Source organism: Juglans microcarpa x Juglans regia, chromosome 7D, assembly GCF_004785595.1.
Source record: "Juglans microcarpa x Juglans regia isolate MS1-56 chromosome 7D, Jm3101_v1.0, whole genome shotgun sequence".
Taxonomy (NCBI): domain Eukaryota; kingdom Viridiplantae; phylum Streptophyta; class Magnoliopsida; order Fagales; family Juglandaceae; genus Juglans; species Juglans microcarpa x Juglans regia.
This window is the reverse complement of record NC_054606.1, coordinates 26,694,563-26,722,100: the sequence shown is the minus strand read 5'-3', so window position 1 is coordinate 26,722,100 and position 27,538 is coordinate 26,694,563. Positions and strand designations below refer to the sequence as shown.

The following is a 27,538-nucleotide window of genomic DNA, read 5'->3' as shown; positions in this document are numbered from 1 at the left end:
TTCATTAAAACAATATGTTTCTTAACAAGATTATCTTCAGTTAGAATTTTCCCTAAAGCTACTATCCACAGAAAAAGCAACTTCCTGGGGAACCTTCCTGCACAGAACACCCTTCCAATGAAACCACGTTAGATTCTCTTTAATAATTTTTACAACAAATGAAATCGAATCTCACGCTACCGTTAAAACTCCATCTCATATGATCAGCTTGTTCACCTATTAGATTATTAGCATATATAGTATCAAACATAGAAGCAACAGACTACAACTCACAATATGGCAAGCTCATACAAACTTGAGATTCCATGAACGAATTCTCCAATCATCCATAAGCCCCAGGTTCAAAAAATATACAAAAGATTCAAGACTTCAGATGGATAAGACACTAGATATGCTTTGAACATCAACTTTAAAAAGGGGAGAATTTTTTTTTTTTTTATGAACAAAAAAAACATGAAAAGGGGAGAAAATAGATGGTTAGATTCATTCAAACACAAGCTCACTACATTATGTCTACATTAGGTATAAAAATATATCGTGGGACGCATCCCAGATTTTATCCTCCCCCAGTGAAGGTCTAGGTTGGGGCCTTTGACATTCACAATTTCTAGTTAAAATATCTTCTTTAATGGTGAGAAAGATATTAGCACATACAAGTATATTTTACTCCATCAAGTCCCAAGTCTGACAACTAAAGTTTGCAACTGAGCCTTATTGTTTTAACTAAATAAGATCCTTGTGGAAGTCTCGTGAACCAACAAGCCAACGTAAAGATCATATAAAGAATTCAAAGCTACAGCAAAGTCCGTAGAAAAAGGCATAGAAGCTGATTGAATAAATAAGCATTACCTTCCATGTTCTACATTGGTCAGAAAGGGTACTCATTCCTTGCTCCAATGCTTCAACTGAACTGTTCTGATAAATGGTGCAGGCATCCCTGAAACCGCCCTCTACTTCTATAGATTCCAAAAGTGCATCCAGCTCTTTGGTCATCCCATTTATCTGAGAGGAGAAAAAAAAAAGAACACTAAGAGGTGAAGGAAAAAGCAGCCAACCTCTCCACCAACCCCAACCAAAAAAAAAAAAAAAACAGAATGACCTAGGTCTTCCAACAGCTTAGGAATAATGTTAGGAAAGAAAGTTGAGAAAATATCAACTATCTCATCTTGTATTCACCGACAACACCCTAATCTTTTGTGGGGCCAACCATGATCATATTCAAGCTTTGAGGACTCTTCTTCTATGCTTCAAGACCGCTTCTAGCTTGAATGTGAACTTGGACAAATCAGAAATAGTTTTGGTGGGGGATGTTCCTAGCGTGGAGAGTATGGCTTCTATTTTGGGATGCAAGATATCTCACTTGCCTATGAAATATCTTGGCATCTCTTTGGGTCCTCCCTTCAAATCAAAATCAATTTGAGATGGTGATAGAAAAAATGGAGCGGAAACTAACAGTTAGAAAATGATGTATTTATCCAAAGTTGGTACAGTCACTCTAACTACAAGTACCTCTCCAACTTGCCGACATACTTCATATCACTATTTCTGCTCCCCACCAAGGTGGCTTGGCTCATTGCATAGAGAAACTTTAACGGGATTTCTTATTGGGGGGATGAACGATGAGTTTAGACATCACACCTGGTAATATGGACTGCAGTATGCTCTCCTATCTCAGGAGGAGGATTGGGTATCCAAAACTTGCAAAATTTAAACAAAGCTTTGTTGGGTAAATGGCCACAAAGGAACCACCTAGAACAGGGGGCCTCGTGGAGGATTGTCATAGAATTAAAGCATGGTGAAGCATGGGGAGGATGGTGTTCGAATGAGGTGAGTGAGCCACATGTGGTGAGACTTTGTAAGCACATAAGTGGATGGGATACATATTTTAGAAATACACACTTTGAGGTGGGTGATGGGTCAAAAATCAAATTTTGGCACGAAATATGGTGTGGCAATAGGGCACTCAATGAAGCTTATCCATAATTCTATGATATAGCAAGAATGAAAGAAGCTTCGATTGCGGACCTCTTAGTTCTATCCAATGGAACTCCACAATGGAATGTTACATTCTTTAAAGATGCCCAAGATTGGGAAGTTGACGACATTTCAGAGTTCTATAATCTAGAGTACTCTACTTGTATGAGGGGGGAGTTAAAGATAAGATTTCTTAGCACCCCTCTGAGAAAGTGAAGTTCATTGTCTGCTCTTTCTAGCAATTCATTAATAAGCATAATGCAAGTCCATTCCCATCAAAGAGTATTTGGAAGACAAAAGCACCCCTTAAAGGCAATCTTCTTTTTCTAGATAGCTTCCTTGGGGAAGATTCTCACACTAGACAACTTAAGACAATGCCGAATCATTGTCATAAATTGGTGTGTATGTGCAAAAAGGGTGGGGACTTCGTTGATCATCTACTACTTCACTGTGAGATTGCCATGACCTTGTGGAATGAATTCTTTGCTAGGGTGAGATTAGTTTGGGCGATACTGAGAAGCGTGATCAACCTCCTAGCCTCTTGAACAGGCCTTCAGGGCAATTCTCATATCAATATAGAAGATGGGTCCGATATGCCTATGGTGATGTATTTGGAGGGAGAGGAATGAAAGAAATTTCAACGATCAAGAGTGGTCAATAGATGAGTTTAGAAACTTCTTTTTCAATACTTTATTCCATTGGTTGATTGTAATTGATTTCAGTACATGAACTTTCATAAATTTCTTGTATCACTAAACTAGCACGAATACGTGATGCTCTTGTATATGTCCCATATAGTTGGGTTCTTGCCTATTTTTATGATCAATAAAATTTTGCTTACTGATTAAAACAAGGAAAGAAAGATGGACTTGAGAATATGTTTGGCAACTGGGATGAGACACAAAATTTTCATCTCATCTCATCATTACAATTTTTTCAAATTTCCACACAATATATAATAAACAATTCAACTTTTCCAAATCCCAATTCAACTTTTTTAAATCCCAAAACAATAATATATTAAAAAATAATATTTTAAACTTTCATCTAAAACTAAAATTATCATCTCACTATCCAAACCTAAAAAACTAAGAACTCAATCCTCCAAAAAACACTAGCAAGCATAAGCTAATTCACAAGTGAATTTGGGAGCATAACGTAGCAAACCTACCTGAAGTCAATGTACAGATACTATTTGCATTAATCCTAATAGGTGCTGCCCTCTAATGCTCACAATGAACTTATACCCACTAAATTTGTATGAAAAAATGAAAGGTATAAGACATGGACATTACATTTCCAAATTGCTTTGATAAGTTTGGTTCAGAGTTCAGCATGCCTGACAGGGGGGGAAATTTGTTATCTTTCTTGGAAGGTTGAAGCTTATGGTTGAGGGACTTTCCTGCAGCAAAGTTTTCCTGCACTGACATTTGTGAGCTACCGAAGGAAGGCAATGATTCAACATTTTGCGCCCCTGTTGAAGTTCTCTGTCCCCCACCCTGAGCTGGTCTGCCAGTAAAATTGACTGACATTGATGTACTGCTGGAATCCTTTAAATGAAAAGCTTTTACAGCTAGGCCACCAGAAACATTTGCAGCACCAAAACTAATGCCAGAGTTTTCAGTTTGATTGCCTTGAATAGATCCTGAAAATGAAAACTCAGATCTTGCACTATTGTCTCTTGGATATATGAATTTTCCATTTGTCCATGAATGAGGTGAAGCACTCTGTAAGCTAGCCGTTCCAATATTTCCCATGGATTCCTTACCCATCCCAACATTATTTAATAAATTCTTATGATTTGACTGACCAAGGATATCAGCTGAACTTCTTCCTTCAACAGAAGTGCTAGATTTGAGATCTGCAATTTCCTGAGTTCCCATCTTGCTCAAGTCTTTAACTGTGTTAGAAGAAGCTTTAAAATTTGATTGGTCAAATTCAGGGCTTTGCTGCCTGAAAGGCTGTACTTGTTGACCATCTGTGTCCTGGTACCACTTTGTGTCTGGTATGGTGTGTTGCTTATCAGTTTCAAATGATTCTGAATTTGACTGGGACTCGCCTTTCCAGTTTTTGGAATTACTCTCTCTAAGCGATACGGGACTAGCAACAACTGGAGACACTGAACTCTTGCTCACATCAAAGGGCTTTAAAAAACTTTTCTTATTAATCTTGCCATCTTCTTTGGTGTTAAGTTCCTTTTTGTTCACATCCTGGAATTGAATTCCCGAAGGGACCTGCTCAAATTCCTGTTTATCCAGTCCGAGTAAAGGTTTGGATAGATGACATTCTACAGGTATCACTGCATGAGTATCCTCTTCCTCCTCTTCCTCATCAGAAGGAGCAGAAGTAACCACTGGTGGAACAGAAGTACCTCCAACACTGGAAAAGAGGGGAAAAAAAAAAACTCAACTTGCTGTCTAATAGAGACACATACAACAGAAATTATAGTAATAGTTCTCAGGGAGCTCAGCACCTGTAACAACCCAGAAAAAGTGCTAGACATATTTGCACCATGACCTCAAAAGGACTAGTTACTTTGAACCTTTCTTAAATGATTTATAAAGTTTACTTATATATATAAAAAAAAAAAATGATTTATAAAGCCAGGTTCACCTAGTAAGTAGCCAATATTTGGACTATAACAGTTTACCTGCTAGATGTGAATCATTCCTTTTCCCAGGGTAGGACGGGGGGTCCCAAACTCCCCGTTTTAAATTCCTAACAACCTCATCAGGATCATGTCATTCGATGCTCCAATATCACATAGAACAACCCAGGGAAAGCGCTAGCCACATTTGTAATATAACCCCAAAAGGACCAGTCAATTCAAAATTTTCCTAGAATCACTTATACACCTCAGTTTCACTTAGGCCTCGTTTGAATAATGAGATGAGATGAATTGATCTGTGAATAGTAGTGAAATGGTTTATGAATAGTAGTAAAAGGATTTGAGTTAATATGTTTTATGGGTTTTTGGAAAAGGAGAGAAAAAATTGAATAAAAATATTATAAATTAAAATATTATTTTTGTTTTGGAATTTGAAAAAGTTGAATTATTTTTTGTGTTTTGTTTGGAAATTTGGGAAAGTTATAATGATTAGATGAAAAAGTTGAAAATTTGAAGTTGAATAGTGTTTGTATTTGTGGTGTTTGGATATTGAAATGGAATAGGATGGGATGGGATGGGTTGGGAGGATTTTGTTATCCAAACCAGGCCTAGTAACTAGTCAATGTGGGATTAGCACTATGACTACCTTTAAAATTACTCACTCTATGTGAGTAATTCCTTGTCCCAACATGGGACGGGGTTGTTACAATACCACTTAATGGAGCTAAGAGACATACCCATGCAATATAAATGTCTCACATGATACGTAATGCAAATGGAGATGTGAAAGGCATCATTGAGAACTACCTGGCCACATGGAACATGGCAAGCTTTCCTTCCAGAGTAAGGCACAGAAGAATGCAATACGGTGAGAGCTCTCTATGTTCCTCAATTCCAAGTTGGATTTTGACTTTCTCATAGGGTGAAGTTTTGTCAACACAAAGGCCCAGGATCAAATTATCATCATCATTTTCTGAAACAATGGGCGTATGAGAAACTAAAATAAAACAAGGATAACAAGGTAGTCCTAAAATAAGCAAAAATAATCTCAATCCAGAATATAGCCAACAACCTACGAACTCACTCTAAAATACACACACACACAAACAAGGTCATAAACAAGCAAAACTTTTTTTTATGTATTCACGGTCAATGTGTTCATGTATTCATGGGGCATGTTTTATATAGTTTGTTTGTTTGTGTGCATGTGTGTGTGTGCGCATGTATGTGTGTGTGTGTGCACGCGCGCGCGTGTGTGTGTGCACGCGCGCGCGTGTGTGTGTGTGAGAGAGAGAGAGAAAGAGAGAGAGAGAGATGACCCAATGGTACAATTAGAGCCCATTTGAATCATTACAAAGAGTTACAACTTCTTCTTCCTAGATAATGTAGCATCCCATTCATTACCTCTTATACTCAATCAATGGTAATACAATATAATTTTTCTTCCTCTAGTAAGGTGCTAAGAATCCAAGGCTGACGGCACAAAAACCAGAAACTCTAGTGAAGCTACCAGCACACATTAACCCTTGTGTGCAAGGTTGTACACTGATCCCACGTCAAATGGCCAATGGGGTACTGCATTCATGTCTGATGTAAACATCCCGGGTGCAACACATTTTCTCTACGCCCTTTAGTGTAACTCACACATCCACCCATAGCATAGCATTGGTACGAAAGATTATCATATTGCCAAATATACACATTCATAGCATGTGTAAATTCATTATTCTTTTCATCTCAAAGTCCTCGAGTGTAACTTACCCATCCAACCATCGCATAGCATTGGTAGGAAAGATCATCATATTGCCAAAATATAAACATGCCTAGCATGTGTTCATTCACTATTCTTTTCATATGTAGGATCTTCAAGTTATCTAGCTGCTCCTTTTTTTATCAGCAAAAAAGTTATCTAGCTTCCTAAAGATGTATGGAAATATATGGCTATTCACATTTTGATCCAGAGTGAATTTTTTACATAGGTATACAGATGGAAACTGATGATTAATAGACCTAATAGGAAAACAAATCATTCTAGATGAAGGAAAGACTTCATTTATTTGCTTTTAGTCTAGAATACAATTATAAGCACCTTGAAGCTCAATCCTTGGTAGCCACTTTTCTCGCTCAATATCGACAACTGCAACTTCATTTATCTCATCAGCTAGTGACCAACCAAGCAACACAATATGCCTATCTGTATTATTCCTGTTGGCAGTAATTGCTAGCTCGCTGTCATAAAATAAAAAGAGAATTTAGCCATCACCATTCCATGCTAGAATAAGTTGGTGAATGTTACATTTTACACAAGAGAATACTAATAATAAAGCAACACAATGTGCCTATCTGTATTATTCCTGTTAGCAGTAATTGCAAGCTCGCTGTCATAAAATAAAAATTAATTTAGCCATCACCATTACATGCTAGAATAACTTGGTCAATGTTACATATTATACCAGAGAATACTAATAATAAAGTAACAGGATTACAGTGATTACTTGAGATGGTCAATTTTGATTACGAATAATCAATATGCCTACTGATTTGAGAATAAAGAATGAGAATCCGGTCAATTTTTATTATTTGAGATGCAAAAAGTTACTTAGAATCAATTATAAACCGAAGAGAAGAAGTTTCAAACTAAACAACATAAAATATATTTCCAATTATACTGATTTCTTGTAAGAGATCCTGCCAAAAACAAGCATAAACAAGTAAAACCAAGCGCAGCTTTATGACAAGCAGTACCCCAAAAAGAGAGATTCATGAGATCAATAACTGTTTTTATACAAATCCATGAGATCAATCACTAAAAAGGAAATTTATTAGAAGAACTAAAAAAATGGTCAGTCTTAAACAAACTCTCTCCATGAGCAGAGAATGCAATTTGCAAAAAACTTGCAATTATCTTCTTATTTAACATATATTGATGCCAATGTTATTTTTAGCTATCTTTTGGCATATTCGCTCGAATCCAATTTCATCCTCTTTTAAGTCTTTAGAAGGAATTCTCCCACTCCAACCATGTCAAATTAAGTCAAAGTTTTGTATGAATGGCCGAATCAATTGGCCATGTGATCTCGGTTTATTATATAAACTGTACAAGAGTTCTATACATGAAAAGAAATAAGCATATGCCAATTCTATCCCTATACAATTTGTCAAATATTATTTATTTATTTTTTATAAGTAAGAGATAAACTTTATTGATATGAATGAAATAGGCATGTACCATGTACACAGGAAGTATACAATAGAACTCCTAAATACATTCTAAGAGCGATGAACTAAGGATAAAAATTCATGAATATCATCCCTATTTAATACAATAGCTGAAAACCAAAGCAATAAAGTATATAGAAAAAAATTCTTCAGCTCCACCATTGTTCGTTCCTTGTCTTCAAAACAGCGCGCATTCCTTTCCGTCCAGATACACCACATGACACACAACGGAATCATTCTCCAAACTGCTGCCACTGGAGGATTGCCCTGCAATTTTCTCCAACAAGCCATCAAATCCACCACCCTCATAGGCATTACCAAGCCACACCAACCTTTCTAAAAATCTCATCCCACATACCCTTTGCTACGTCACAATGTAGTAAAAGATGATCTATCGACTCTCCATTCTTTTTACAAATGTAACACCAATCCAACATTACACATCCTCTCTTCCTCAAGTTGTCCGTGGTCAAGATCTTCCCAAGGGCTGCATTCCAAACAAAGAAAGCAACTCTAGAGGGTACACGAGACCTCCAAATGTTCTTCCAAGGAAAAGGGGTGTGATCCTGTGCAATCAAGAGTTTATAATACGCCTTTACTGTGCCATAGTAGTCCCCAAGGAGTGTAGCAAGCTGAAAAAGCCTGAAACCATAGATAATTCCCAATCATGAATATCCCTATTAAACAGAATATTCCACTGATGCGAACCATGAGCAGATAACCGCACATCCGCCACTGAAGCCTCCTTATTAACTACAATACGATATAAAGCCAGAAACACCCTTTCCAATGCCTGATCTCCACACCACACGTCCCGCCAAAAACTGATACGGTTGCCCTCCCCTGCGACAAAGCGAATATGATTTATGAAGCTTGTCCACCCATTCCTTATAAACTTCCATAGCCCCACTCCATGCCCCCCTCTCACTTCTTTGGAACACCAACCACCCCAAGCAACACCATATCTAGCATCTATAGTTTCTTTCCACAGAGATCCCCCTTCCAAATGATATCTCCAAAGCTATTTCCCCAATAACGCTTTATTAAAAGTTCTCAAATTACATACACCCAACCCCCCATTCACAACTGGGGCACATACTGTTTTCCAATTAACCAAATGAAATTTCTTCTCCTACCCTATGCCTCCCCATAAAAAAACCTTGAAAAGTTTCTCAATCCTATTCGCCACCCCTGCAGGCATAGGAAAAAGAGATAAAAAATAAGTGGGAAGGTTAGTGAGGGTGCTCTTGATAAGAGTGAGACGACCCCCTTTCGATAAATACACCATTTTCCATCTAGCCAACCTTTTCTCTATCTTCTCTACCACCCCATTCCATATTGTTCTACTCTTGAAAGTTGCGCCTAACAGAAGGCCCAAATATTTCATTGGGAAAGAGGACACACTACAATCCAGAAGACTTGTTAGACTGCGTATATTAGGAACCACACCCACAGAAACCATCTCAGATTTGCCAAGGTTGACCTTAAGCCCTGACACTGCTTCAAAGCAAAGTAATAATGCACGTAAAAGTCCATAGACTCCTATCCACTTCACAGAAAATCAGAGTGTCATCTGCGAATAGGAGATGAGAAATGATACAAGGGCTGCCAAAGCCATTTCCAACCTGAAAACCAGATAAAAAACCCCCATCAACAGTAGCCTGCACCATCCTACTCAACGCCTCCATAACTATAATAAAAAGAAGAGGAGATAACGGATCACCCTGCCGCAAACCCCTCGAAGTATCAAAAAAACTAGCAGGAGTGCCGTTAACTAGCACGGATAACCGAGCCGATGAAATACAATGACGCATCCAAGAAATCTACCTATCTCCAAAACCACACATCTTGAGCAAATACAAAAGGAATTCCCAGTTCACATGATCATAGGCCTTCTCCATGTCTAACTTGCAAAGAATACCTGGACCTCCCTCCCATCTAGCATCTAGGCTCTCATTTGCAATGAGCACCAAATCAAGTATATGTCTCCCTCGAATAAAAGCATTCTGAGGCTTGGAAATAATATTTTTCAACACTGGACTAAGCCGGTTAGCAAGAACCTTTGAAATAATCTTATAGACACTACTAACCAAACTTATTGGACGAAAATCCTCAATACACGAAGCCCCATGTTTCTTGGGAATGAGCGCAATAAAAGTCGCGTTAAGTGATTTCTCAAACTTTTTAAAAGCGTGAAATTCACTGAACACCCACATGACATCACCTTTCACCACATCCCAACAAGTTTGGAAGAAACCCATTGAGAAACCATCCGAACCCGGCGCTTTGTCCTTAGCCATACTAGAGATGACCTTGAAAATCTCATCTTCATCAAAGGTCTCTCCAACACACTCACAAGTTGCGGATCAATTGCCTCAAACGATAAATCATCAAGTTTCGGCCTCCAAGATACCGATTCAGTAAGAAGTGTCTCATAATATTGTGCAATATGACTTTCTAGTTCAGCGGGAGAGGATAGCACCTAAGTACCTGAATGAAGCGACTCAATCGCATTGTTACGTCGATGAGAATTAGCCAGTTTGTGAAAAAACTTCGTACACCTATCACCTTCTTTCAACCAAAGGGCTCTGGATTTTTGACGCCATGATGTCTCCTCTGCCAACAAAACCCTTTCCAACTCTGTCACAACCGTGACTTTCCTTAATAACTCCTCCTCAAAGGCCCCTCCCAATGATTCCTTACCCTCTAGCTCCTGCAATTCCTCCAACAAAGTGGACTTTTGATTGTCAGTGTGACCAAATACTTCCAAGTTCCACTTCTTCAGATCTTGTTTTAGAGCCTTCAGCTTACCTGCAAGAATGAAACTCGGAGTGCCACTAAACTAGTACGATGCCCACCAAGTACTCACCAACTCTACAAACTCGTTCACTTTAAGCCACATATTCTCAAACTTGAAATACCGGCGACCCCCGTGAATGCCCCGACAATCTAAGAGAATGGGAAAATGGTCTGAACTGACTCGAGCTAACCTTTTCTAACTTACTTCTGGATAGTGGGCTTCCCATAACGGCGAGACAAGAAATCTATCCAATTTCGACCAAGCACGGCCGTTAGACCATATGTACTCACCACCCACCAAGGGAAGGTCCATGAGGTCCAAATCAAAAATGAACTCAGAGAATTCTGTCATGGCTAGAGTGTGTCGATGACGCCACGATCGTTCACTAGAAAAACGAGTAATGTTAAAATCACCCCCCATACAATACGGCACATCCCATAAAGAGTATATTCCCGCCAACTCCTCCCACAACCTTTGCCTGTCTCTATCCATATTGGGACCATAGGACCCTGCAAAAGCCCAATCCCACCCATCGCTCACATTTTTGAATAACACCGAAACCGAAAACTCCCCAACACACTCCTCAGTCGCCTCAACCACTCTTTTATCCCACATTAATAACATACCACCTGATGCTCCCTGAAAGGCCAAATAGGACCAACCCACATACGAGCATCCCCATATACTACGCACCAATCTTCTATCAATAAAACCCAACTTTGTTTCTTGCAAACATATCACATCACCCTTCCACAATCTCAATAAAGCTTTGATACGAAGACATTTATTGCTATCATTGAGACCCCGTACATTCCATAATACAATCTTAGGCTTCATTAAAACTTAACTTCCCCCTCCCTTTCGGTCTAACCCTTCCGCTACTCCCATTCTTGACATCATAATTGATGGAGCATGTTAAACGTTTAAGTTCCCTGACTTGTTTTGTAGCTGATTTCGATCGACTAGCTTCAATAGCCACAAGAAAGGCCATAAATTGCTCCTCATAACCTCCAAAAGAGACCCCAAAGATATTTTGTAACTCCTCTACCTTTTTCAAAATCCAATTCGACGAGCAACTCCCATATTCAGAACTGGGAGGAAGTGTAGATAGAGGAGTAAGAGCCCCCTCCTCACCAACACTATTGTTGGGAATCAAAATCAGTTCCGAGCCACCCAAGCTAATTGGTTCACCACTTGAGGCCATATTTTTAAGAGGAATGCCATCCCCAGAAATTATCTCACCAAAAACACTCGACTCCATTGGTGTGGATCCAAACGGATATTCAGACTGCATCTGCACAGCCTCACCCGAAGATGAAATCCCATTTTCCAGCGCTACTGATTGCACCTGCACAGCCTCAGAACCTTCGACCACCACACACGGCTTAGAAAGCCCATTCTCCACCATCATCCCTAGTGACGAGGACGCAGAAGCATTTCTCAAACTCTCCAGCACTAACGACTCCACCGAAATATCCCCCTCCTCTAAATCCTCCCGTCGGAACACCTTTACCGGCTCACCAGAGTGGTCGACGAAGGTCGTCAGCAATTTCTGTGCCAGAAGGGTTGCCGGTAAGATGCCTATCGGGTGCCACAGCCTGGTCCGAAATCTTTGACCCGGAAGCTTGCCCCGACACATCGGTTGCCACTGCCCTCCAGACTTTCTTTGGGCCTGAGGCCTAACCTGTACCATGGCCCAACACAAGACCCGTAGAACCAAGCCCATCCTTACGGCCCACGAAATCCTTCAGCTCAGCCTTGCCCTTAACGCATCGTTTTAAGTAACAAATTTCGTCTAACACGATGCCCACCTTCTCCTCTAAGCCAACTAACATCCTCCATATACTTTCCTCATTTAACCCCAACAGTCTGCTGTCTTCTCCACCATACCTCTGCACGTCCTCGACACTGTTTGCGCCTGGCACCACGTCTCTCACAGCACGAGGCGGTACCTTCTTCAGCACCTCACTGTACGATCTTGCAACTCCTGCCCACGACGATGGAGCACCTCCCTCTCCTCTGTTCTTCTTTATAAAAACTACTTGGGTCGAAAAAGAGGATGCAGAAAGCTCCATTAAAGTATCTACAAAGTTCCTCCATCCTTCCCCCTTCCTCCCTTCCAGAATCACAAGCAAACCTCTCCTCTTATAGCGACCAAATTCTGAGAGGGAGATGAAACTGCCATGGAGATTACGTCCCTTCCTCACTATTAACACAATGTCTCCTTTTCTACGAGTTCTCAAAAACTCATGAGAGTCCAGTGTTACTACGCCTTCCTTCACCATAGAACCCAGCCAGCTCAGTGTTTCAACATCTACTGAAATGTATTTCACTACACGGCGACTACTTTCTATAATCCTCCACCACCTTGCGTTCTCCTTTTTTAACTCAAAAAGCTTCTGGTCAATGAACACCTCATTACACAACCCCATCTAAACCAGCCCACAAAACAATACAACCCTAATGATTTAGTGATACGCTAATCCCCTCAAGAAGGAAAAGCCATTAACGAATATTATGCTAATTGTACAGGAGTAAATCAAGGAAATAAATAAGGAAACAAATATGGACAGCAAATCTGTCCATTGATAGTAATATGTTTTTCTTCATATGGAAATAAACAATTCTCTAGAAGTGAATGTTCTTCTAAATGCATGGAGAGGTTTTCTCCCATATTCAGTGTTAGTTGTAATCAAAATATAATTCAACCTAGGATTTTTTTTTTGGGTGAAGTGTAGCAATATTAATGGTTTCTCTACAACATATGAGCAAGACAAAAAATCCAAATGATTTGATAAGGTCCATAAAGTCCGAATACGTCAAAGTCAAGGCATGCTTCACTAATTAATGTACCAAGGTAAAGTTAACAGCAGCAGAAATGTCAAATAGTTAAAAAAAAGTTAAGGTAGGAATTTTCAACACATACCATTGTTCTAAATAGCTCAAGAACAAAAGTGGTCCACTTCCAAAGGGCAATATGTCGTCAATAAAACCTAGAAACAAATCATAAAAGGATAGCACAACAGGCTTGACAGAGCCCTACAAGAGAAATTTCACAATATCAATGGACAAAACTTTAACAACGGATAGAATAAACTGATTTTTTAGGCAATACAATGCATATGCAAAACAGATATCATTCCGTAGCACCATGGTGAGCCAAAGTTTTGAAGTACATGTACAGCACAAAAGATGCTAAACAGTGACATGCCAATAAGGCTGCTCTGTTGTTCCCCTGTATCCATTATTTATTATACAAAAATCATTTTTTGATCGGTTAAAAAAAAGGAGAGATTTGAAAGCCTGATTTGTTCCCCTGTTACTATTATTATTTGTGAATCAAAGCCTGATTGGCCCATTATAAATAGAAAATGTAAAAAACTGATAGCAATATCAGAATCTCTAAATCCACATTTTGCTGGACGGGACATCCATGTCATACTAGCACACAAGGCAGATGCGACATTATATATAAATCAAAAGCATGAACCACACATGGACCATAAAAATGGCAATAAGGCTCCGTTTGGATGTTGAGATGGTCTCATCCCATTTCATCTCATCTCATCTCAACATCCAAAAACCACTCAAACACAAACACTTCTCAATTTCAAATTCTCAACTTTTCAACTTTTTCATCTAATTATTACCTAATTATTACAACTTTCTCAAAATTCCAAACAAAACACAAAAAACAATTCAACTTTTTCAAATCTCAAAACAAAAATTATATTAAAAAATTATATTCTAACAATATTCTATCAATATTTTAACTTTACAATATTTTTATTCAACTTTTTCTCTCTTCTTTTCCAAAACCCAATAAAACATCTTAACACAAATAATTTCACTACTATTCACAAATTTCGCATCTCAACTCATCTCAACATCCAAACGAGGCCTAAGTTAATGATCTCAATTATCTTCCTATTTATTTATTTCTTTTTTCAGTCAGGAAAATGCATGAATGGGGGGTGGTGGGACCCCTTAACAATGGCGGAAAAACAAATCTCAAAGAATGGTGCATCATACTAAGCAAATATAGAGCAGGAACTGTCCCACCACATGTGGATGGTGGGATTGAACCCCATAATGATCTTAATTACCTAAACCAACTTAAAAGACAAACCTTTCGACTGCACTCTACTTCTACAAAAAACAAATTTCGCTACTAAATTGGCTTTTAAAGCAACCCAATCATAATGAACAAATCAGTAGCCAGAGTTTGTTACTAACATCAGTAATTTTGCCGTCTTTGCTTCTGATAACTTGGACAAGGTAATTTTTCACTTTCCCATCTGCAGCAAGTTGAAAGCATCCTAGAATAATGCAATCAGGACGCACCCACTTGATAGAATCCACTGGTGCAATTATTTGAGAAATATTTAGTTTCAGAGCCAAAAATTCAGAACTCTACAGAATTTTATAAAATGGTCAAATTTAACAAGAGTCATCAAAATTAAGCACATAACAATGAGCTTTAGCCTAAATAGAAACCCCTCTCCCCATAAGAATGAGATGAACAATATTATTTACCATAATCTTTGGTTTCTTCATTTTCTCTCCATAAACTTTTCGTTTCTTTGGTTTTTGCTTTTGGAGGTGGGTTGTCAATGGCAATATTTTTCGGTGGTGATTAGCATGTAGTCCAGTTTGATGTGTAGTCCACTTTGGTGATTATTGAGTTGGTGTTTTTTGTTGGTTTCGATGGGAATGTGCAGAGATGTATTCATTGAACAGAAGTTATTTACATTTAGGAAAGAGAATGATAGGTGGTGGAGTATCACTGAGAGTGGTCGTCGTGTGGTGAAATATATCTCCTTGGATCATGAAGCTTTGGGGTGGTTGGGCTTTATGGTGAGGGAATGTGCTGCGTCTTTGGGTTCTCCTAAGTTTCTAAGAACACGTAGAAAAGGAAACTCTGTGTTAATGGTGCAGGGGGGATGCAACCACAATGGTAGTTTCTTCTCCCTTTCGGAGTTTGGGCATGATAAGAGGAGGGGTATGATAGTGGTACCGGAAGGGAGGAAGGGTGGGGTGGAAAAAATTTGAAGACATCATTAAGGAGCTTACTTTTTCCTCCTCTGCCTTGAGGGGGAGAAACAGGGGGGCTTGCGTTTTGTGGTCTCCCCAGGCAGGCAAGCCGAAAGGTAAGGGAGATGGTGGTGCTCCATCGTCGACGGTTGATGGCTCTATGTCCTACAGTGAGGTGGTGCAGAAGGTACTGCCTCGCGTGAGTGCAGTGGTGTCAGAAGTGTCCTTCTCAGAGATCGTGCGTAGAAACGAGGGAGATGGCAGTGTGTTGTTGGGGCTAAATGAGGATAAATTGCTACCGGCGTTGGCTAATATGGAGGAAAAAGTTGGGATTCTATTGGAAGATATACTCTGCCTTAAACGTTGCGTTAAAGGGAAAGAAGTAATGCAGATGGGCTTGGGCCATGATTCCGGGTTTAATGAAGAGAAGGTGATGGGCTCAAGGGTGGGGAGGGCTTACTTTAGGCAGCCTGGGTTGGTCAAGGGCCCTGGGCCAGGCCAAGGGCAAGGCCAGGTTTGGCAGGTGACGAATCAGGCGAAGCATATGTCTCGGGCGCAGATCGATATTTCGGTCCAGGCAGGTTGCCGTCCTCCTGCGGCGCTGATAAGAGTCTCGCCGGACCCCACTCCGGCACAGAAACTCCTGCAGGTCACAGTTGACCACCATGTTGAGTCTGCGCAATCACTATTCACCGGTGCAGTGGATGGCAAGTTTTTTTAGGCGTCGGCAGAGGATGGTTTTTTGAGTTTTGATCTCCCATCGCCGTCGCGTGGGCTGTCGACTGCTCAAACCCAATCGCGCGTGGTGGTGGGAGGCCCAGATGCGTTGCAGATGCAGTCAGACATGCCGGAGTGTGGGTTGTCGTTATAGGGGTCTCCGTTGGGTTTTTTATCACCAGAGTTGGAGTGTGTTCATGGGAATAAGCTTGGGGAGGTAAAGAAACTAGTTTTATTATGTGATGTAGTAGTGGTGAACCAATTAAATTTGGTCAAACCAATGGTGAACCAGACTTAGGCTTGGTTTGGGTAGTGAGAATACCTAAGAAGTGTTGAGAATGTTTGTGAATAGTAGTAAAAAAATAATGAAAAAGTAATAATAAAATATTGAATAGTAATAAAAAGTAGGTGAAAAGTAATAAATAGTAGAAAAGTAGGTGAAAGGTAATAATAAAGTAAAGAATAGTAGTGAGAGTACTTGCCAAACAAGCCCTTAGTTTCTAGCTCGAAATTGGCCTTATTTGCCCCTGATAGTCCTAGTGAGGAGGGGACATTTCTAACTCCTCTATGTACACTCCCTCCCAACTCTAAGTATGGGAGTTATAAGTCTAATTGGATTTTTAAGAAGGTAGAGGAGATTCAAGCTGCTATTGGGGTTTCTTTTAGAGGTTATGAAGAACAATTCAAGGCCCTTCTTGTAGCACTCGAAGCTAGCCACTCGAAATTAGCTTCAAAGCAGGATAGGGAACTTAGACGGCTAATCTGTTCCATTAACTATGATGTGAAGGAAGGGAGTGGAGGAAGGGATAGATCGAAAGGGAGGGGCAATCAAGGTTTTTATGAAGCCTAAGATTTTATCATGGAATGTACGGGGGCTCAATGATCGCAATAAACGCCTTCGTATCAAATCTTTATTGCGGATGTGGAAGGAGGATGTGGTTTGTTTTCAAGAAACAAAGTTGCAATTCATTGATAGAAGAATTGTGCGAAGTTTATAGGGTTGGGCTTATTTGGCTTCTTTGGGAGCTTCAGGTGGAGTATTACTAATGTGGGATAAAATAGTGGTAGAGGCAATTGAGGAGTGTATTGGAGATTTCTACATGGTGACTTTGTTTAAAAATGTGGTTGATGGATGGGAATGGGCTTTTGATGGTTCCTATGGTTCTAGGGACAGGAGAAGGTTGTGGGAGGAGTTGGCTGGCCTATACTCACTATGGGAAGTGCCGTGGTGCTTAGGGGGTGATTTTAACATTACTCACTTCCCTAGCGAAAGATCAGGGCATTATCAAAATTCCCTGGCTATGGAGGAATTTTCCGAATTTATCTTTGATTTGGATCTCATCTTGGTCAAATGGTAGGGTTTGGTCGAGATTGGATAGATCCCTTGTCTCTCCTTCGTGGGAAGGCCATTATCCGGAAGTAAGCCAGAAACGGTTAGCTCAAATCACTTCCTTATTCTTTTAGATTGTGGGGGTATTCACAGGGGTCGCCGGTATTTCAAGTTCGAAAACATGTGACTATCAGCGGATGGGTTTGTAGAGATGGTGAGTGCTTGGTGGTCATCATATCAATTCATTGGTATTCCAAGTTTCATTCTTGCAGGCAAGTTGAAGGCATTGAAACAAAACCTCAAGAAGTGGAACCTGGAAGTTTTTGGTCACATTGACAATCAGAAGTCTACACTAATGGAGGAATTGCAAGAGTTAAAAGACAAAGAATTATTGGGAGATACCTCGGAAGAGGTGGTCTTGAGGAAGGGCATGGTTATGGCAAACTTGGAAAGAGTTTTGTTGTCAGAGGAGACTTCATGGCATCAAAAATCCAGGGCCATTTGGTTGAAAGAAGGAGATAGGTGCACTAAGTTTTTTCACAAAGTGGCTAATTCAAATCGGCCTAACAATGCTATTGAGTCGCTCCAATTAGGCTCTCAGGTGATTTCTTCTCCTCCCGAATTAGAAAATCACATAGTACACTATTATGAGACCCTTCTCACAGAATCAACTTCTTGGAGGCCAAAGCTTGATACCTTGCCTTTTGAGGCAATTGACTCGCAAAGTGCGAGTGTCCTGGAGAGACCTTTTATTGAAGAAGAGATTTACAAGGTCATCTCTAGTATGACTAAGGATAAAGCACCGAGTCCAGATGGTTTCTCAATAGGTTTCTTTCAAACTTGTTGGGACATTGTGAAAGGTAATGTAATGCAGGTTTTTAGTGAATTTCACTCTTTCCAAAAGTTTGAAAAATCCCTTAATGCGACCTTTATTGCTCTCATTCCTAAGAAACACGGGGCTTCGACTATTGAGGACTTTCGTCCAATAAGCCTGGTTAGTAGCATGTATAAGATTATTGCGAAGCTCCTTGCCAACTAGCTTAGCCCGGTGTTGGAGCATATTATTTCCAAGTCTCAGAACGCATTTATTCGAGGGAGACAAATTCTTGATTCGGTACTCATTGCAAATGAGTGCTTGGACCACAGACTTGGGAGGGAGGCTCAGGGGTTCTTTGCAAGCTTGACATGGAGAAGGCGTATGATCATGTGAACTGGGAATTCCTCTTATATCTGCTTGAGAGGTGTGGATTTGGGGTTAGGTGGATTTCATGGATGCGTTATTGTACTTCAGCGGCCCGGTTCTCAGTTCTAGTCAACGGCACACCTACTGGTTTTTTTTATCGTTCACGGGGACTGCGACAGGGAGATCCTCTATCTCTACTTTTATTTGTTATAGTTATGGAGGCTCTAAGTAGGATGGTGCAAGTTGCTGTTAGGGGAGGGTTTTTAGCTGGTTTTCAGGCGGGCAATGGCTCTGGGGGCCCTACTATCATCTCACATCTTCTTTTTTCAGATGATACTTTAGTCTTTTGCGAAGCGGATAAGAGACAAATCCAAACTCTACGAGATTTGTTACTTTGCTTTGAAGCAGTATCAGGGCTCAAGGTGAACCTTGGCAAGTCTAAGATGGTTCCTGTGGGTACGGTCCCTAATATCCTCAGTTTAGCAAGTCTTATGGATTGTAAGGTGTCTTCTTTCCCAATGAAATATCTGGGCCTTCCGTTGGGAGTAACTTTTAAGAATAGAGCTATTTGGGATGGGTGGTGGAGAAGATAGAGAAAAGGTTGGCTAGTTGGAAACATGTGTATTTATCAAAAGGGGGCCATCTCACTCTTATTAAGAGTACTCTCACTAACCTCTCTACATACTTTTTATCTTTGTTTCCTATGCCTGCAGGGGTGGTGAATAGGATAGAGAAACTATTTAGGGAGTTCTTACTGGGAGGCATGGGGAAGGAGAAAAAATTTCATCTGGTTAGCTGGAAAACAATTTGTGCCTCAGTTGTGAATGGGGGATTGGGAGTGTGTAACTTGAGAACTTTTAATAAAGCTCTATTGGGAAAATGGCTTTGGAGATATCATTTGAAGGAGGGATCATTGTGGAAGGAAATTATTGATGCTAGATATGGTGTCACTAGGGGTGGTTGGTGTTCCAATGAAGTGAGACGGGGGTATGGTGTTGGTTTATGGAAGTTTATAAGGAAAGGGTGGCCATGCTTTGCAAATCAAATCCGTTTTGTGGTTGGTGAGGACAATCGAATAAGGTTTTGGCAGGACGTGTGGTGTGGAGATCAAGCTTTGGAAAGAGCTTTTCCGGCCCTATATTGTATTGCAGTTAACAGGGAGGCGTCAGTGGCGGATGTGTGGTTATTTTCTCATGGCTCGCATCAGTGAAACATTCTCTTTAGTAGGAATTTTCATGACTGGGAATTATCTATTGTTTCAGAATTTTTTAGCTCACTATATTTTATGGGGACCCCTATAAGACAGCGAGATAGATTGAAGTGGAAGTCTAATAATCACAAGCTATGCACAGTGAAGGCATATTATAACATCTTGACAACACAAGATCATTCTCCGTTTCCTTGGAAGACTATTTGGAGGTCTCGTGTGCCTTCTAAAGTAGCCTTTTTTGTTTAGAGCGCCACCCTTGGGAAGATCTTGACCACGGACAACTTGAGGAAGAGAGGATGTGTAGTCATGGATCAGTGCTACATGTGTAAAAAGAATGAAGAATCGATGGACCATCTCTTACTACATTGTGAGGTAACAAGGGTCTTGTGGGATGAGATCTTTCAAAGGGTTGATGTTGCTTGGGTTATGCCTATAAGGGTGGTGGATCTATTGGGTTGTTGGAGGAAGATGCAAGGTTGTCATCAAGTAGCAGAGGTGTGGAAGATGATTCCGTTGTGCATCATGTGGTGTATTTGGATGGAACGGAATGTGCGCTGCTTTGAAGATAAGGAACGCACATTGGCTGAGTTGAAGAATTTTTTCTTTCATAATTTATTGTCATGGCTTTCCGCTATTGTATTGCAGGGGGGCAATGTCCATGATTTCTTGCCTTTAATTTATCGCATGTAGAATGTATTTAGGTGTTCTTCTGTATACTTCATGTGTACATAGGCCATGGCTATTTCATTCATATATATAATATTTATCTCTTACATATCAAAAAAAAAAAAAAAGAATGAGATGAAGGGTGAGGTCATAGCTCTTAAGACCCGCTAGGTGCGTGCGAATCATCAATAAAAAAATCAAAATGTGTTCATCAACAACTAAAGTTACACAGGAAAAAAGTCTTAATATAACAATTAGTTTGAGGAATGATTGATGCCAATAAAAAAATCAAAATGTGTCCATCAACATCTAAAGTTACAGAAGAAAAAAGTCTTAATATAACAATTAATTTGAGGAATGATTAAGGCCAATATGTATTGTATTACTTCAAAGTCTTGCATCAAAATTAAGCACATGCCATGAGCTTTAGCTTAAATAGAAACTCCTCTCCCCATAAGAATGAGATGAAGGGTGAGGTCATAGCTCTTAAGACCCGCTAGGTGCATGAGAACCATCAATAAGAAAAATCAAAATGTGTTCATCAACAATTAAAGTTACACAGGAAAAAAGTCTTAATATAACAATTAGTTTGAGGAATGATTGAGGCCAATATGTATTGTATTACTTCAGAGTCTTGAACAAATATCTGATGAGGGGGGCCACCCCCATCAAAACAAATTAGAACTGCAAACGGAGCCTCAAGTCCAACATTGCTATAATTGATCCCTTCCCATCATTCGACCCCATAAACTTTCATTTATAAACTCTAAAGCCTCTGGTTGATATCATACAAGACTCAATAAAAATCATGATGTGTGCACCCAAATGTCAAACAGCCAGATGATAGTTGCTAATAAATGTGGGTGCTTGAAATGATATATCCTTGGAATTACAAGTGGCAGTTTGTTCAAAGGATTAAATTTATTAGACATCAGAGTCGGTGAGAATGAAGAGTGATACTAGGAAAACTTTTTTAATTTTCTTACTTTGGACCTCCTTTTAAATCTTCATACACAAAACTGAAATATTTTTTTTTTTTAACAAACAAAACTGAAATATTTTTTTTTAGACAAACAAAACTGAAATATTTGAGGCAACAAGAAACCAAAGGAGAAATTATTTCTTCTGAACACATGATCTAAGGAATTCAACCTTTTCAAAAATCTGCCATGTCTGGTTTAGAAAGGTTTATAATACACCTAGAACAAATCAGAACTACAGGATGGATTCCTCTACTTAATATTTAAGTTAAAAATAAATCACATCAATCATAACTTCACATATAGATTGGTACGTAAAGGATAGAAAGGCAAATGAAGCCAACCTCAAGTATTTAATACAGATTCATGGTGCCAACCCTGACTAGTTGGGTGTAAGCCATGGTTCAGTATTAAATGAATTTCCAAGTCCTTAATGGACAAAAAGCACTGCCACACAACACCACCAAAACCATATATTTTTTATGATAAATTTTATGGCCAGCACGTGTCAGTGTCAGAAAAATCAAACTAAACCATTTTTGGTCACAAGAGTTTAACTTAATTACCACCGGTTCACATTATTTTTATTGCAACCACTGTGACTATGTCTCATTAACCATAAGCAATGTAGCCTAAATACCTACATTAGGACAATCACAGATCCAGAAATCAGATTATTCCAATGATTTCTCCCATCAGGCGAAAGTAAAAGTATTTATACTCAAAGCTATTGTTGCTCACTAAAAAAAACTCCATTTTACTTCATAGCATATCAAGATGGAACTCATAACAAAAATAGAGAAAAAATGTAACCCGGATCAAATTATAATCATCGAGAGCATGTTGTCGAGCTTACTTCCTGTTTCTCTTTGCCACCCATGCCTCTTAATATTGTGAATAAATTTGAAAAATCACAGAGAGTTCATGTGGGATGGCATGGGCGATGAATAGATTTCACTTGGAGGTGGAGGATTGGCAGTGGTTGTGCTTCCACTAGAAGTTTTGTTGGTGGGTGGGGGGTGGCTTCATTAGTTGAGCACTTGCAATAAAGCTTTGTCAACTTATGGAAGCCTGTTATTTGTGAGCAAGTATAGGGAGGCAAGAGGAAAATGGAGTTCTGAAGCAGTCATGAGGGTCGCATGAAGTGCTCTAAAACATATAGGGTTGGGATTTGTTTTCTAGCTTTATTCATGTAGTGTCTTTAACTTTAGCCTACATATACCAATATTTTCTCCAATTGGGGATGAAGAAAAATATTTTGGAATTTATCAGTCTAGAAAGTTTTAGGTCCAACAGTTTATGAAGGCCTGAGAGGGCTTGCCAGTGTTGAGTTCCCTTGTAAGGGTATATCCCATGCTAGGGTTCCACAGAATATTGCCTTTCTTACTCTCCTCTTTATGAAGTTAATGGGTGACGGAAAAATATGTGGTTCAGTTGCTTACCAACAAGGGCAGTTCAACCGAAATAGGATTTGTCCTACTCCGGATTGTCTATAAGAAGAAGGTGAATGGGATCCCACATTCATTGGAAAGGAGAAGTTCAAGCCCTTTATAACAATTCCAAGGATATCCAATTGTAACATTGACTAATTCTTTTGAAGTATCAGCCCAAATGTGACTTGGGCCTTTCTTGGATCATTACAAATAGTATTTAGAGTATATCCCAATCAAAAGTGAATGACTTGAGAAGTGCCACCTATGATGAATGGAAATTTGGAATGGCCCAACAAAAATGTCGGGAATTTTTTTTTAACAAGTAAAAAGAAATTTATTAATCCACATAATTAGGCATAGCCCAAGTACATGGGGTATACAAGAGAAACACCTAATTACAAGGTAAGAACTAGAAAAAGCAACATAGAAATCACCAAAATAGGTCCCATCCAATACAATAGCCGATGCCCAAAGTAGTAACATATGCAAGAAAAAATTTCTAATCCCTCCCAAAGAACGTTCTCTATCTTCAAAACAATGCTTGTTCCTCTCATTTCAAATACACCACATAAGACATAAGGGAGCCATCTTCCAAACGGCTGCAATTTGGCAATTATCCTAAGTTCCTCTCCACCAAGCCAGTAGATCCACCACCCTCCTTGGCATCACCTAGGTAATACCAATCCTATTAAAAATCTCACCCTAAGAACCTTTCATAATTCACAATGGAGAAGTAGATGATCCACAGATTCTCATTCTTTTTACACATAAAGCACCAATCAATAATAAATAGACCACACTTTTTCAAATTATCTATAGTCAGAATTTTCCCAACAAATGCCAACCAACCAGAAAAAGCAATCTTGTGAGGCACTTTGCTTCTCCAAATGCACTTTAGGAAAATCATTGGGGGGTTGATACGACATAACTTTGTACAATGATTTGACCGAGAATTTCTCGTTCTCGGGATGAATCCAAAGCAACCTATCCTCCCCACCACTCTCCATATTCAAGGCATACAACATGCTGTAAAAATCTAAGATGTCCCCTCCTCCCAATCCGATACAGCTCTAATAAACCTCACATGCCCCTATAAAGAACCATTGGAGTTCTCCATATAATCTGCATAGAAGCACCCTAATCGAATGCAATCCTATAGAGAAAAGGGAAAGCATTCTTTAGGGTTGTATCCCCAAACTGAATATCGTGCCAAAATCTAATCTAAGATCTCCTACCCACCAAAAATCTAAAGTTGCTAATGAAATCACCCCATCTATTTCGGATAAATTTCCACACTCCCACACCGTACAGACCTTTCACTTCATTTGAACACCAACCTCACCAAATGCTCCCAAATTTGGCATCGACAACATTCCTCCAAAGAGCACCCCCTTCTTGGTGATACAGCTATAACCATTTCCCTAAGAGTGCCTTATTAAAAATTCTCGGCTTTCGAACAACTAAACCTCCACAAAAGATTGGGGTACAAAATCTTATCCCACTTAAGTAAATGGAACTTATTCTCATCCCCCAAGCCACCCCACAAGAAAGCACGAAAGATCTTTTCCATTCTATTAGCCACCCCTGTAGGCAAAGGAAATAAAGATAGAAAATACGTAGGGAGGTTACATAAAGTGCTCTTAATTAAGGTGATTCTTCTCTCTTTAGACAAATAAATCCTTTTCCATTGAGCCAATCTCCTCTCTATCTTTTCAATAACACCATCCCACGTTGCCTTTGACTTATAAGGAGTCCCAAGGGGAAACCAAGATACTTCATGGGCAAAGACGACACCTTACAACCCAAAATATTAGCCAAGTCCCCTATATTATGTACGAAACCAACAGGTACCATTTCATACTTCGACAAATTCATCTTTAGTCCTGAAACAACTTCAAACCAAGCAAAAGGGCCCACAAGGAACGAATCTGGTCCAAATTTGGCTCACAAAAAATTAATGTGTCATCAGCAAGGCGGATACGTGAGACATTTACAATGACATTTGAAGATCCACCCACTGAAAAACCAATAAGAAAACGCCCATCCACTACTGCCTCCAACATTCTGCTCAACACATCCATTATTAAAACAAAAAGGGAAAGGAGACAAAAGATCCCCTTGTCTCAAACCACAAGAACTGTTACATAACCCACAGGGGTGCCGTTTACCAAAACCAAAAATCTAGCAGTAGTAATACAATATTCATCCACTTGCACCACCTATCCCCCAATCCATACCTTCCAAGAAGGTACACCAAAAAATCCCAATTAACATGACCCATAAGTCTTCTCCATATCCAATTTGCAAAGAATACCTGGAACTCTCACTCTAATTCTACTTTCCAAGCATTCATTAGCAATGAGTACCAAATCGAGAATTTTTCTCCCCTTGAGGAAAGCATTTTGTGACTTTGAAATATCTTTTATCCATCCATGCACATCCGATTGGCAAGAACCTTCGAAATGATCATGTACACTCCACTCACAAAGTTGATGGGGCAACCTCCACTAACCCGTCCCTCTTAGGGATGAGAGCTATAAAAGTCACATTAAGGCATTTCTCAAATTTCATAAACGAGTGAAATTCAAGAATAACCTTCATGACATCCTCCCTAACAATGTCCCAACATGCCTGAAAAAAAGCCATAGAAAAACCATTTGTTCTCGGAGCTTTCTCTTTGTACATCCCTCTTATAATGTTGAGGACCTCATCCTCTTCAAAAATTATCTCTAACCAAACAGCACTCGAATGATCAATCATATCAAAAGCTAACCCACCAAGCTTAGGTCTCCAAGAGTATTGCTCCAATAAAAACCTAACATATAATTGAACAATATGATCATTTATCTCAGAAATATTCGAAAGAACACTTCCCTCAAAATGAAGCACCGATATGGAATTATTTCTTCAATGGAAATTAGCCACCCTATGAAAAAATCTGGTGCACTTGTTCCCTTCCTTCAACCAAAGGGCCCGATATTTTTGTCTCCACAAAATCTCCTCCATAAGTGTTCTTTTTTCAAGATTAGCAGCAACACTACATTTTCTCGTCTTCTCCTCAACTGAAAGAGCCCCTGAAACCTCCTTATCTTCAAGATTTAGAAGCTCCTCAAAGAGAGATTTCCTCTGGTCGTCAACATTCCCAAAGACTTGCCCATTCCATTTCTTCAAGTTGTTTTTCGGAGCTTTAAGTTTTCCAACCAAAACAAAACTAGGGATGCCTAAGAATTGATATGAAGACCACCACAATCTCACATTGTCCGTGAAGCCATCAACTTTTAATCACATGTTGTTAAATTTAAAGCATCTTCGCCCCTAATGAAGACCCCCACAATCCAACAAGATGGGGAAAATGGTCCGAACATAACCTAGGATGTCTCTTTTGGCATCAATCAGGAAAATGAACCTCTCAACAGGGAGATACAATAAATCCGTCCAACCTAGACCATGCTCTCCCATTCGACCACGTAAATTCACCCCTGCCAAAAGTAAATCAACCAAATCCAAATACAAAATAAGGTCAAACAAATCTGCCATGGTAGGACCAATATGAGAATCTTCCAACCTTTCACTCAGAAACCGAGTGATGTTAAAATCCCCTCCCAATACACTAGGGTCCGTCCCACCAACAACACAATTCAGCAATCTTATCCCAAAGAGCAATTCAGCAATCTTATCCCGAAGAGATCTTCTATTGCTGTTCACATAGGCCCATACACACCTACGAAAGCCCACTCGAATCCATCCTCCACATTCTTAAAGGAACAAGTCACATAATATTTCCCATCATATTTCCCAACATATTTCCCAACATACTCCAAATTCACTACTCTCTTATCCCACATCACAATAATACTACCCGATGATTCCTTATAGGCCAAAGAAACCCATCTCACATAGGAACATTCCCACAAACTTCTAATAATAATTCTATCTATAATCTTGGTTTCCTGAAAACAAACAACATCAACCTTCCATTTCCGAAGCAAATTCTTAACATAGAGGCGCTTGCACAAATCACTCAGGCCCCAGACATTCCATGAAAGAATCTTTGGTTTCATAAATCAAAAGTTGTCACCGTGTCCTTATACCTTCCCCTACTTACGCTTCTTTCCATTGCATCATAATTTATAGAACAAGATAATCTCTTTAGTACCCTTTCCTTTTTGGAAAAAGGTCTTGCCAAAAGAGGTCGGCCTACCTTGATAGCAACTAGGAGGGCTCTAAATTGATCTTCAAAGCCTTCACAGGAAACCCCCACACAATCTCGAATTTCATCCACCTTTCCAAAACCCAATCCAAATGGAGATCTGCCTAGTTTGGTACCAAAGGTAACAAACAAATAGGACTCGACTCATCCCCAAACGCCTCCAGCCCATTCTTA

At 39.6% G+C, this 27,538-nt stretch overlaps 1 protein-coding gene across 2 annotated transcripts in view; it reads right to left on the bottom strand.

The window, feature by feature from the left end:
• LOC121240099 (nuclear pore complex protein NUP214) overlaps positions 1 to 27,538 on the bottom strand; it is a 53,077-nt gene that overhangs the window by 8,205 nt on the left and 17,334 nt on the right. For both annotated transcript variants that reach the window (XM_041137576.1, XM_041137577.1), the window contains exons 4-9: positions 14,838 to 14,962; positions 13,528 to 13,640; positions 6,672 to 6,811; positions 5,390 to 5,555; positions 3,270 to 4,353; positions 850 to 1,002 (exon numbers count right to left, since the gene is read on the bottom strand). In XM_041137576.1, coding sequence (XP_040993510.1) covers positions 850 to 1,002; positions 3,270 to 4,353; positions 5,390 to 5,555; positions 6,672 to 6,811; positions 13,528 to 13,640; positions 14,838 to 14,962 — 1,781 coding nt within the window. The remainder of the gene's footprint in view (positions 1 to 849; positions 1,003 to 3,269; positions 4,354 to 5,389; positions 5,556 to 6,671; positions 6,812 to 13,527; positions 13,641 to 14,837; positions 14,963 to 27,538) is intronic.